At 34.3% G+C, this 13890-nt stretch overlaps 1 protein-coding gene across 2 annotated transcripts; it reads right to left on the reverse strand.

Moving 5' to 3' along the window:
- Positions 1 to 10527: 10527 nt before the first annotated feature.
- Positions 10528 to 13362, reverse strand: LOC110629115 (tRNA (guanine(9)-N1)-methyltransferase). 2 transcript variants are annotated; one of them, XM_021776021.2, is made up of 3 exons: positions 12853 to 13361; positions 12286 to 12645; positions 10528 to 10875 (listed from the first exon to the last, which is right to left on the reverse strand). In XM_021776021.2, exons 1-3 carry the CDS (start codon positions 13291 to 13293, stop codon positions 10669 to 10671), a joined length of 1008 nt encoding a protein of 335 aa, XP_021631713.2. In that variant the 5' UTR covers positions 13294 to 13361; the 3' UTR covers positions 10528 to 10668. The 2 variants fall into 2 exon arrangements, with proteins under 2 accessions (XP_021631713.2, XP_021631714.2); XM_021776022.2 differs by lacking the exon at positions 10528 to 10875 and adding an exon at positions 11495 to 11659 and having other exon boundaries at positions 12853 to 13362.
- Between the last annotated feature and the right edge of the window lie 528 nt (positions 13363 to 13890).

The following is a 13890-nucleotide window of genomic DNA, read 5'->3' on the forward strand; positions in this document are numbered from 1 at the left end:
ACGAAGAGAGCTTCGGGGAGAGAGAGAGAGCTTCGGCGAGAGGGAGAGGGCGCGCGAGGAAGACGATGAGCTGTCGCGGGGGGTCTTTAAGGGACGCGCATTTTCGGCGGCCGAACTAATCTTCGGCGGCCGAAACTGGGCAAGATTAGGAGGCCGAACTTAAACTTCGGCGGCCGAACTTCACAATGTTCAGCGGCCGAATAGAATGTTAGGCGGCCGAAAAGGATAAAAGACAGAAAGACATAAAATTTCCTGCTTTTCATATTGCCCTTGAAATTGAAGGTTAGGGGGCCGAAAGTGCCTCCGAACCTGGAATTTTTGGGCTTCCCCTCCCCCTTTTTTTTTTTTTTTTTAAAAAAAAAATTAAAACTATATCAAACAATTTTGACAAGCTTTCAAAAAGATACAAAAAAAATACACTCAACAAGCAACACCATCTAGCATTCCCAATTCCCTTTTAATGAAGTTAAATCTTTCTTCATTTAAAGGTTTAGTGAAAATATCAGCTAGTTGGTTGTTTGTATCCACAAACTCAAGAACAACATCACCATTTAACACATGATCACGAATGAAATGATGTCTAATGTCAATATGCTTAGTTCTAGAATGTTGAATGGGGTTCTTGGTTAGATTGATTGCACTTGTATTATCACATTTAATAGGAATGTGATCAAAAGATACTTCAAAATCTCTTAATTGTTGTTTAATCCAAAGGATTTGACTACAACAAAGACCCGCCGCCACATATTCGGCTTCGGCGGTTGAAAGTGCAACCGAATTTTGTTTCTTGCTACACCAAGAAACAAGAGATTGTCCTAGAAGTTGACAAGTACCCGAGGTACTCTTCCTATCAAGAATGCTTCCAGCAAAGTCGGCATCCGAGTAGGAACATAAACTAAAGGATGAACTTCTAGGATACCATAACCCCAAATGCAATGTACCATGTAAATATCTAAGAATGCGTTTAACGGCATGCAAATGAGACTCTTTAGGACATGATTGAAAACGTGCACATAAACATACGGAAAACATGATATCCGGTCTAGATGCGGTGAGATATAAAAGGCTTCCGATCATACCTCTATAGAGCTTTTCATCAATAGGCTTACCCTTTTCATCCCTGTCAAGCTTGGTGCTTGTGCTCATTGGAGTTCTACTTGGCTTGCTATTCTCCATTCCAAACCTTTTGATTAGCTCCTTTGTGTATTTGGCTTGGTTGATGAAGATGCCATCCTTAGCTTGTTTGATTTGAAGCCCAATGAAGAATTTAAGTTCTCCCATCATGCTCATCTCAAACTCACTTTTCATAACTTTAGAAAACTCTTCACACAAACACACATTAGTAGCACCAAATATAATGTCATCAACATATATTTGCACTACAAGGATGTCATTTCCATGATTTTTGACAAAAAGAGTTGTATCCACTTTGCCTTTTGAAAAACCATTTTGCAAAAGAAAATTACTTAGTCTTTCATACCAAGCTCTAGGAGCTTGTTTTAAACCATATAAAGCTTTAGACAATTTAAAAACATGATTTGGAAAGTTATGATTTTCAAACCCCGGAGGTTGCTCAACATAAACCTCCTCCTCAATAAAACCATTTAAAAAGGCACTTTTCACATCCATTTGAAAGAGATTAAAATTCATGTATGATGCATATGCAAGCAAGATTCTAATGGCTTCTAATCTAGCTACGGGGGCAAAAGTTTCATCATAGTCTATGCCCTCCTCTTGGTTATAGCCTTTAGCTACCAACCTAGCTTTGTTTCTAATGATATTGCCATCTTCATCAAGCTTATTTCTAAACACCCATTTGGTGCCTATGGTGGGGTGATGTTTTGGTCTAGACACTAAGGTCCAAACCTTGTTCCTTTCAAATTGGTTGAGTTCTTCTTGCATAGCAAGAATCCAACTCTCATCACCAATAGCCTCATCTATAGATTTAGGCTCTATATGAGATATGAATGCAATATTATTACATACATGTCTAATAGAAGATCTAGTAGTTACCCTTTGTGATGCATCACCAATTATTAGATCCTTGGGGTGATCCTTCTTGTAGGCCCAATCCTTTGGTAAGTCATGTTGGACTCCTTGACTTTGTGTAATTTGCATTTGTTGCTCTTGAAGTCCAACTTTATCTTCCTTTGCCTCTATTGAATCCTCCTTGGGTTGACATTGATCTCCATGAGATTGAGGATCTTCAATGGTCAACTCATCAAGGTTACCTACAAGATCATCATCACAAGATACCTCCTTTCTAGGAGCAAAGGGATTAGATTCATCAAAAACAACATGCATTGACTCTTCAACTATCAAGGTTCTTTTATTGAATACTCTATATGATTTACTATAAATAGAGTATCCTAGGAAGATACCTTCATCGGTTTTGGAGTCAAATTTGCCTAGATTATCCTTATTGTTTAATATGAAGCATTTGCAACCAAAAACTCTAAAATAACTAACTCTAGGTTTCCTTCCATTCCAAAGCTCATAAGGAGTTTTATTTAGGAGAGGTCTAATTAAAACTCTATTTGAAACATAACAAGCCGTATTTATGGCTTCCGCCCAAAAATAAGTAGGTAAATTATACTCTCTTAACATAGTCCTCCCCATATCTAAAAGAGTTCTATTTTTTCTTTCAACAACACCATTTTGTTGGGGAGTCCTAGGAGATGAAAAATTATGAGTGATCCCTAACTTATTGCAAAAAGTTTCAAATTTTTCATTTTCAAATTCTCTACCATGATCACTCCTTATAGAAGAAATTTGAAAACCCTTTTCATTTTGAACTTTCTTTGTAAAACTTTTAAAAGCATCAAAACAATCATCCTTATGAGCAAGGAACACAACCCAAGTATACCTAGAGTAGTCATCAACTATAACAAACCTATGCATGCCACCAAGACTAGCTACTCTAGTTGGACCAAATAAATCCATATGCAAGAGTTGCAAGGGTCTAGAGGAGATTACCTTATTAATAGCTTTAAAAGAACTCTTAACTTGCTTACCCATTTGACATGCATCACAAACTTTGTCCTTTTCATATTTGATCTTTGGGAGGCCATCAACTAGCTCATCTTTGCTCAAATTTTTTAGGAGATCCATGCTAGCATGAGAAAGCCTTCTATGCCAAATCCAAGAGTTATCACTAATAGACACAAAGCACTTCATATCTAGGTTAGTCATAGCTTGTAAATCAATAAGATAAATATTTTCAACTCTTTCACCAACAAACAAAATTTTATTATCCGACATTCTAGAAACAAAACATGATTTTGATTCAAAGATAACTCTACAACCTTTATCATATAATTGACTTACACTTAATAAATTATGCTTCAAACCATCAACTAAGAGAACTTTATCAAGAATAGGAGAGTTTTCCTTACCGATTTTACCTATACCAACAATTTTACCTTTTCCATTGTCTCCAAAGGTTACTTGTCCACTTCCGTCTTTCTTTTCAAGAGAGATGAAGTGACTTGAATTTCCGGTCATGTGCCTTGAACATCCACTATCTAAATACCATTTGCTTTCAATTTTTGAGGATTTCAAGCACACCTAAAAAAAGAATTCAAACACTTTTAGGTACCCAAATGTACTTGGGTCCTTGGGGGTTAGTCATTCCACTATCCAATTTCCATATGCTACCATATCCAAGATGCAATTTTCTAATAGTACACTTATAATTGGTATGACCAAACTTGCCACAATAGTGACAATGACCATTGAACCTTCTTACTCTAGGTCCATAGGTGAGTGAGTGTGTTTGAGTTCTCATGTGGCCATTTCTCCTTTGTTTATTGAAGGCATGTGAGCAAGAGATATGATTAGAGTGGTGATTTTATGAACTATAAGTGTGTGTTCTATAATGATCATTTCTCTTATATGCAACTTGCCTAGGTGTGTGTCTTATATGAGTGTTGTAACTAGTAGATTGGTGTACATGTGCATTCCTTGTAGGTGCATTCCTCATAGACAAATCACTACTAGAATCTTTAGGCATATTTCCATTTGAGCTAGAAACCTTAGGTTCATGTGAGTTGGTAGCTTTAACAAAAACGGTTTTAGAAAAATTTGCTTGAGTTGATTTATCATAGCCAAGGCCATACTTGATGCTAGGAGACCTTTGAGAGTCTAAAATCTCATCAAGTTTGTCCTTGCCTTTTAAAAATTTTGAAAGAGAATTTTTCAACTCAAGGATTTCATTTTTCAAATTTTTATTTTCTAGTGAGAGCTCATCTAAGGATTTTTGTAAAGAATCATTTGAGAGTAAAGGTTCCTTAGGTGAGTTCTCACTTTCCTTTTTAAATCTAGCTAACTCACATTTCAAAATTTTATTTTTCCTATGACTCTTTTCAAGCTCATCATTCATCAATTTTAAAGCACCTACAAGTTCATCATATGAAAACTCAACATCATCATCATTTAAAGTAAAGTCATCAAGAGTAGTTACCTCATCGGAGCTTTCCTCTAGAGCCATGAAGCACATGTTGGCAATTTCATCACCAACCTCCTCTTCTTCGGAATCACTTGACTCATCCCATGTTGCTTTGAAGGCCTTCTTCTTGAACTTCTTGATAGGCTTCTTCAACTTGGGACAATCCACTTTGTAGTGACCCGGCTTATTACATTCATAGCAAATGACTACTTCTTTTTTGCTTGATTCACCCTTTTCCTTTCTAAAATTCTTCCTTGGGATGAACCTTTTATTTTGGAGAAGCAACTTCCTTATTCTCCTAGTTACCAAGGCCAATTCTTCCTCACTTATCTCTTCTTCTTCCTCACTAGTATCTTCGGAGGCTACCCTTAGAGCAATGTTCTTTTTCATCTTGCTAGGTTCCTCCACTTGCTCTCTCTTTAGAGTCATCTCATAGTCAATGAGGTTCCCCAAGAGTTCATCCAATTGCACTTTGGTCAAGTCTTTGACATCATTTAAGGAAGTTACCTTTGGTAGCCATTCTTTAGGTAGACATCTTAGGATTTTCTTCACCAACTCTTCATTTGTGAATGTCTTCTCAAGAGATTTCATCCCTCCAATGATCTCAATGAACCTATCATACATTTGGCTAATAGTTTCATCGGATTTCATCTTGAACAACTCATATTGATAGATGAGGGATTCCATCTTGTTTTCCTTGACTTGATTGGTACCTTCATGAGTGACAACCAAAGCATCCCAAATTTCCTTGGCGGTGGACTTCATGCATACTTTGTTGTACTCACTTCTACTAAGAGCACAAAACAAGATGTGAATGGCTTTGTCATTGAGGGCTACCCTTCTCTTCTCTAGCTCACTCCATTCACTCTTAGGTTTTTGCTCTTGGTTTCCATCAATGAATCTTGTGGGAAAGAAAGGCCCATTCTCTACAATGTCCCACAAATCAACTCCTTCCGATTTAAGGAAATAATACATTCTATTTTTCCAATATAGAAAGTCATTTCCATCAAAGAAAGGTGGTCTCACAACCGATTGACCTTCTTGAGAATTGAGGGCTGCCATTTGATCTTTACTCCAAGATAATTATATCTTCAAGAAAGGGAGACTTAGCTCTGATACCACTTGTTGTCCCTTGAGGCAACCCAAGAGGGGGGGTGAATTGGGTTTATAAAAATTTAATGGCAAAGACAAGAAATTAGAAGAGAATAGGGAAGAGAAAAATCAACACAAAGATTTATAGAGGTTCAGCTATCCAAGCCTACGTCCTCTCCTCAAGGTCCACTTGAGAGTTCAACTCCACTATCAAATCTTCTTTGGGTGAAGATCAAAACCCTTACAATCTTAGAGCAAGCCTTTGCTCTTTACAAATCTCTTTTTCCACTCAAGAGCAATTCTTTTCTCAATGCCACACTCACAACAACAGAATCTCTCAATCAACCTTTACTCACTCTGAAAAGCCAACCAATTACAACTCAAAAACAGGCTTTCAAGAAATTAATGCTTTGGCTCAAGGTTTAGAGAGAGAGAGAATGAAAAACGCTGTAATCTCAATAAATGTTTTGCTTAGATGGTTGTTGTAACACCTTAACATCAAAAACAAGTTGTATTTATAGTTCTATCATAAATATGGCCGTTGGGGATGCATTAAATGCAAATAGAGCCGTTTATGTTCAGAAATAACCGTTATAGCGTGCCCAGAAAAACTCAGGTTCGGCGGCCTAAGCTTAGAGTTCGGCGGCCGAACCATTTGAGGTGAAGAAACTATTCCTTTAAAAAAGAACTTTCGGCGGCCTAAAGTCAGAGTTTCGGCGGCCGAACTTGGGTGACTTTCGTCTTTGTTTCTCTCTTTCGGAAGCCGAACTTTAGGCTTCGGAGGCAGACCCAAAACACACTTTCGGCGGCCGAAGGTTAAATGTTCGGCGGCTGAAAGTGTGGGACTTTCGTCTCTGTCCCTCACTTTCGGAAGCCGAAGGTTACTCTTTGGGGGCTGGTTGAAAAACCCACTTTCGGCGGCCGAAAGTCAATGTTCGGCGGCCGAACATAGGGGACTTTCGTTTCTGTCCCTGACTTTCGGAAGCCGAAGGTTGTGTTTAGGGGGCACAAAAAATCATTCTTTAAAACTTTGAAAAATCATAACTTAGGCTACAAAAATCCATTTTTCAATCCGTTTGAATTTTTATAACCTATATTTTTAGAACTTTCATTTTGATGAAAAATAATTTCAAAAACACTTCTTTTAGAAAATTTCATTTTGATCCCTGAAAGTCAAGTACTTAGAAAAAAGGCCATATCTAAAAGAACTTTTAGAAAAGAAAGAACCTTGAGCCATCACAATCAATTACTTGAAATTCACAATGAATAGAATATAACAAAGCATAAACAAAAATAATTTCTTATCCCATTCTTGTGATATGCTTCCATAATTAGCACTTTTCACTTTTGTGACTGAAGCAATTCCATTTATTTTAATAAGGGACCTGCAAGCTCAATACAAAACACCTTTGAAGATAATTAGTAGCACACCAATTGTTTATTAATCATCAAAACAAGGATTAGGACATTTAGGTCTAACATTAATAAATTTGCGAGAGTAACAAATTTTTTTGAAAATAAATAAATTTAGTGTGATGGATTTACATAAAAAAATTTTAATTTGTGATAAATCGACAGATTATTAGATTTAGTGATTGCATTGTCAATAAAAATTTGTTTGATATTATTGAAATTTTGATGACAGAATCTAAAATTACTATGACTATGACAACACTATAGCATTGCCAAGTCTGTTGCTAAATTTAACAGTAAAATCTTTGTTGCAAAAGTTAGCAAACAATATATTAATGTCGTTTTTGAATGTTGAAAATTCATTGATGAAGCTTTAAAAAAACAATAATCATATCCTTTTTATAATATTAATTATGAAAAGTTCCTTAACTTGATGAAAAAAATATAGTTTTTTTTTTATAAATAAACAAACGTATTTAAATTATTTTAATAATAAAACAAAAATATTAATTAAAGATAAAATCTAAGGAGATATAATGATTTAACATTCACTCCGAGATCTTTAGCGACAAAATTAACGATGGAATGAAATTTGCACTAATAATTAAAAGTAGCGAAATTTATAATGGATTAGTGATTAACTCTATTCAAAGTCAACAATGACAATTTGGCCATAGATTAATCATATAGTAGTGACTTAATACGTGGCAATACTTAATGTCTCTGATTCATTAGAATTTCTAATTTTAAAAGTTAAATCCTAATTTCACAATCGGATTTCACAACCTTAATTCCTTTTTGTATTATCTTTCATTCCTCTCACTATTTTCATTCATTATAACATAGTGGTTTGTCATAATAGTTATCATCATTGTTGCATTGTATAAACTTCTTTATGAAAATCACTAAATTAATTCATGACGTTCTATTTCTCTACTATTTTCATTCATTATGACGTAGTAGTTTGTCATAATTGTTATCATCATTATTGCATTGTGTAAACTTCTTTCTGAAAATCACCAAATTAATTCATGATATTCTCCATAAAAAGAAAAATATAAATTTTCCGTGAATCTGTCTTTGTAGTTAAGCCAAGGAGATTTCTTTACTATTCAAGCAATCATGTATATCATTGTCAATAATGAAATTTAAGTTTATTGCTATATGAAATGCTATTTGGTTAAAGCAATTTCTAGTTATTTGGGAGTTTCAGTGGTGCTATTTCACCATTGACCATCTATTGTGACAATTAAAGAGCAATAGTTTACACGAAAGATCTACGATATCATGAAAAGATCAAAGACATATGCATCAATTATAATTACACAAGGGATATGATTGTATACAGAGAAGTAAATATGGAATATATTTTTACACATGAGAAATAACTACGAATCCTCTTATTATAAAAAATATTTTTCTAAGCATATAAAGTCATTAAGTTTGCATAAGGGTAATGTATGTTTTTTTTTCTCCCTTTATATTCATGTTAAGATAAATTAATATTATTCAATGTTTTATGACAATAATGCAATTCATACATACTATTTTATTATCATATAATCTTGTTATAAAGGTATGTCTGCCAGATAGATGATGCATCCTCATTTAGTATTACTTTGTTACTACACGAGATATAAAATATTAGATAATTATAAGTTTTATTTTATCTATGGATAAACAACAAGAGCTCAAAACTTATAATGCTGAATGTCATTTCAAAAAATATTGAGGTTAATTATTGGAGATAATTATATTAAATGCATTAATTTTACGTGAATAAGTCACATTATCTGCTGAAATAGAATTCTAATAAGAAATAAATAAAAGAGAGAACTCAAATTTGAGTACTAGGAATAGAAAGAATATCATAGCATGTGATTCATAATATATTACTCGTGACTCATATATAGAAATACAAGCAATGATCTCTACTTATCATAGTGTAAAATCCTAAATGATAAGTAATCTTAAAATAATACTCTTTGAACTCAAATCAATTACTTAAATTTTAATTTAATATTTACTATTTTAGAATATAAGATGATTATGAATGATACAATCTAACGAGATATTTTTAGAAAAGTAATTGAGTTAAGATAGAGACTAGTTAAGAGAAAAATCATTTTGTATTTAGCCGATTAATTATGTTTATTTATAAATAAAACATAATTATAAACTCAAATTAAATATTTCATCTATACATAAATTTATCATTCAAGCGATTATATATAATATTTGAACTCGAACTATGTTATGTTATGATAATATAGTCTATTTGTTAAGAATGAAAAATGCAATCTACATGATAATGTGTCCTATTATAGATAAGTGCAAAATGAAAATAGTTGATTCGTAATAGTTTCAGTATCTTATATAAAACAAACTCATATTTAATTTTTAATTTAAAATAAACTTTAAAAAATTGAACATAAAATTAAATATTAAAATAATGTGCAGCATCATGGTTTGGTGGGTAGTTTGTGAGTTAAGTGTATATATATATATATTGGTCTTCGCTTGTGTATTTTCTTTGAAAGGGCTATCTCCTGTACACACATTCAGAAAACATTTTTCTACGTCAAAAGTGGAACAAAAGAAAACAATCAACTATATGAGAAGCTATCAAATAGGATTTTTTATTCAAGCTCCATACTGAATCACTGTAGAAAAACAATGCGATTTTAGGACTCTTAGATTATGAACTCAAATTCATTGTTTGTTCTTCCGTGATTAATGCCAACGGTTGAATCTGGAAAATTCTTATTTTTTACAACACTATACAAGTTATCCCGCTTGCTAAGAAACCTCCGTTTAATTGCACATGTCCTTCGACATGTTTCAAACTGTCACTACAAGATTCTCAATTATTACCAATGGATTTTTACCGCTAATCCTTTAACGGTGTTGATCGATTGCTATAATTTATTTATTTTTTTTTATCAATCCATATGATAAATCCATAGTAAATCACAAATGAACTTAAAATCCATCGACAATTTTTTTTATACATATAAAAGGAAAAAATATTGTTCAATTGAAATAATAATTTTTTTTTCTATTATGTTTTATTAATTGTTTTTAAATTTAGAATTATTTTCTTATTATAAATATATTTTATTTTATATCCAGTAATTACTAGAACTACATTATAATGAATTACATTATAATGAATGGGAAAAATGGTATTATATTAAAGAAAATGGAAAACATATTGCAAATACGATAGAAAAGATAAGAAATAATTAGAGAAAAGTAAATAAAATGAGAGGATATTGGGGAAAAAAACTAATTTCTTTTTTCCAACAAAAGTGAGGGAAAATTGCAAGTGGTAGTCGTTGGCTCACCTGAAGATTTCTTTTTCACGTAGGCAACCAAAGAACTAGGAGAGAATGGCTTCTGGATCATTAGTTCTAGCAACAATGGAAAGAGATTGAATTGGAAAGCACACCAGCATACCTCTTATCTAATGTCCAGCAGTAGAGAGAGATTAAGAAGATACGAGCTGAACATTATGAGACTTGTGCTCAAGAAGGAAACGAAGAAGAAGGGGGGTTATGTGAACAATCATGCCATTCACAGGAAAGATGGGAAGCTTGCATTGAGAAAACAATGTTAGGCATTCAATTTCTCAGTCATACAAACGTAGATAGCCCATTCCCAATGTTAATGCCTTCAAAATATGACAAAAATTCAATTCAACTAGCTGGTAAGTTCTACCTGCTGGAAGAATCATCAGTGCACCTCTTCTTCTCAGATGGCTCCTCTTTCTCCTCATTCTCTTCCCCATCAACTCCTTGATCTTCTCTTGAATCAGTTTCACATCTTTTCCTCTGAGGGATTACTTGAAAGAATGAAGCCTTCCAATCTTTTGTTTCCAAGAACTTGAGGAGTATCTCTATTACTTGGTTTACTGTAAGGACCTGCAATACATCAAACAATATGCAGAGTTTGCATGCATGATCAAGAGATTCGTGGATTTGGAGTCTACTCTTTTGTTTGGGAAATCAACATGCCACAAGATAAGAAAAGGAATATCATCTATCCTAAGCTAATGCATTGTATTGGATGGTAAAAATATATTAACTAACAACTTTATTAGTGGCTGAATATAGTGAAAGAGTTAAACTAAAAATTGGGAATTGTAGAGAACCTAGAGAGTAAGGGTTTTAGCATAAGTAGAAGCAGGGCAGATAATTGCATTTCGAGTTTATCTCTTGTAGAATGAATGGGGGAAGGTTTGATTTAATGGAGTTTTAGTGCAAAAATGCAATCCATTTAAGTATTTAGGTTCTATCACCTAGAAGAATGAAGAATAATGGGTAGCATAAGATCAAAATATGATGGATGAAATGGAAGAATGCAATAGGTGTACTATGCGACTATAAGATCCCTAACAAGCGAAAGGTGAATTCTATTTAAATGTGGTCAATCCAGCTATAGCATATGAAATTCAATATTGGCCATACAACATACTCACAAGATAAATGTGGGCAGAAATACAGATATTAAATTGGACGTCTAGCAACACGATCATAAATAAGAATTAAAAATGACCAAATCTATCAGAGAGTGCATGTAGCACATATTAGAGATAACATGAGACTGGGTAGATTGAAATGGTTTGGTCATATCCAACATATTGAATGCCCCAGCACAGAAGTGTCATAAGTTAGTGGCAGCATGAGTGAGAAAGGTAAGGGGAACCTAAAAAGATGAGAAAAAAAATAACATCAAAAGATTTACAATTTTTACATATCAATACAGAAGTAGTTTCAATTTTTACATATCAATACAGAAGTAGTTTCATCAGAGATAAATGACGAAAAAGGATTCATAAAGTTGACAACAACTAGTTTGGAAATAAAATTTAATTATTGTGTGATAGCAGTAGACTGTCTTTGTGGGCCTAGCTGCCGCATGGTAGGTTAACATTAAAATAAAGACCTAGAGGATTTGTAGTACAAAATTTAATTATTGCCAGAAATGCATATTATGTGTAACCCTGCAAGCACATTCATTTCTGCCCACACTCTGCAGCCTATTTATGACTTCTAAGCTCTAATTTGTAGCACAAAACTTCACAGATTAAGAATAGCTCCAGCACTATGTTAATTGGACTAGAAAGAGAAGCTCTAGCACAAAACCATTTACACCAAGGCCCCTTTTACATTGTTTCTTAACGGCAGTGCTAATCACATTCCTAGTTTCTAATTTGGCAAAATTAGAGAATTTGTATAGTTTTTATATATGTAAAAATGCAATGAAACAAATGCAAGTATAAGTCAAGTTGACGCCTAGAGAAAAATAAATGCAAACATCCGATCTGATACCTGAGAACTTGACATCTTCAAGTGAGTGCCAATAGGTAGTTTCGCAGTTTGGATTCCCTGCTCTTGTGCTTTCTTCATGGTTAACCCCTTCCACCGATTACGATCCACTAACCCACCAACAATATATAATTTTTGGGGATCAAGTTCATCTAGCTCCTTTTCAGCATCAGCCGTAAGATAGACAAGATTTTCTTTCTCATCTTCCAATGCTTCAATATATGATCGACTTTCTTTCTCAATTATCCATTTGTCAAATCCTGGAAGCCTCTGCAATTGGTTCTCCATTTCTCCCTTGCAACCTGTCAACCAGAGGTGACAAGGAGAAGGGCATCTTCCATTCACTGCATAGCAATACATAATCTGCACATTCGTTTAATAAGATTAATAAGAGCATATTCAAACACCACAAGGCAAGTTCATTCTTCTTTGGTTGTTTCTATCAAACAACAGTCGATGATAGTGTAATCTTTGCCTCATAATTTCACTCAATCTCGTTGAAATTATCATTGATTTGAATTGAAATTGCCAGTAACAATTATATATAGAGTAAATTATAGCTGGAAAGACCTGTTGAACAAGGCTGTGGATCTCAGAGGAGGTCATGAGATGAGAGAATTCGAGATCAATGACGATTTTTTGGCCGTGGGTTTTGGCCCCGGTGAGCCTCTGTATTTTGCTTTCTCTTTCCTCAGACCGTTTCTCCATTCGCTCCTTCCGGAGCTCTCTTCTCGACTCTATCAGTTTTAGCCTCTCCTCTTCTGAGACGCCGGCGAGGGCTTCCTCCCATTCCTTGCGCTTTCTCTCCGCCTCTCGCTTCTTCTGCTCTTTAATTAAGGCCTTTTTCTCTGCTTTCTTGGCCTCGTATTTCTTCTGCTTTAATAACTTCTTTTGGGCATTTTTCGAGAGAGGAGGAGGTGGCTGATCACCTTGTGAAGGACTTGGCTGTAAATCAGACAAATTCTGGACGGCATTTTGGTCATTCTGCGCAGCATCAGCATCACCCTCCATTGCTATGCTTGCTGGAGCAGTGGTCTGGGTTTAAGCTTCAGCAGAAAAGGAGGGTGTAGGGTTTCCCTTCGGCCGCCATGTAGATTTATCATAAATGCTCTACGACGTCGTTACATTAAGTGCTGTCGACTGCCCCACTTTTTTAATTTTATTTTTTAATTATTTTTTTTTAAATCTAAAAATGGTCATATATTATGAATGTCGATTTGGATTACATAAAAAATACTATGAGGTGGGATAACATTCCACTCTAAATAGCCAGATATAGAAACAGTTGCTCTTACTAGGCAATACGCACACTGATTCGCTGACTTCTTCGTAATAAGACCAAAATAAGACTTATCCTGCTTGAAACTCTTCATAGCTTGCATGGTAATCATTGAATTTAATTTCACAATAATTTTATACCTTCATTGTTTGGCTTTTAACCAACTTAATGCCTCCTTCATGCACAAAGCTTCCGCCATTAAAGAGTTCATCATTATAAGAACTATCATCAATTTACCATCCACACAACCTCCATAACTATTATGAATTATCCGGACAATACCTGTTCTTTGCGCAACCTCCTCATATGCAGCATCTGTATTGCATTTC

This window comes from Manihot esculenta, chromosome 13 (genome assembly GCF_001659605.2).
Source record: "Manihot esculenta cultivar AM560-2 chromosome 13, M.esculenta_v8, whole genome shotgun sequence".
Lineage (NCBI taxonomy): Eukaryota > Viridiplantae > Streptophyta > Magnoliopsida > Malpighiales > Euphorbiaceae > Manihot > Manihot esculenta.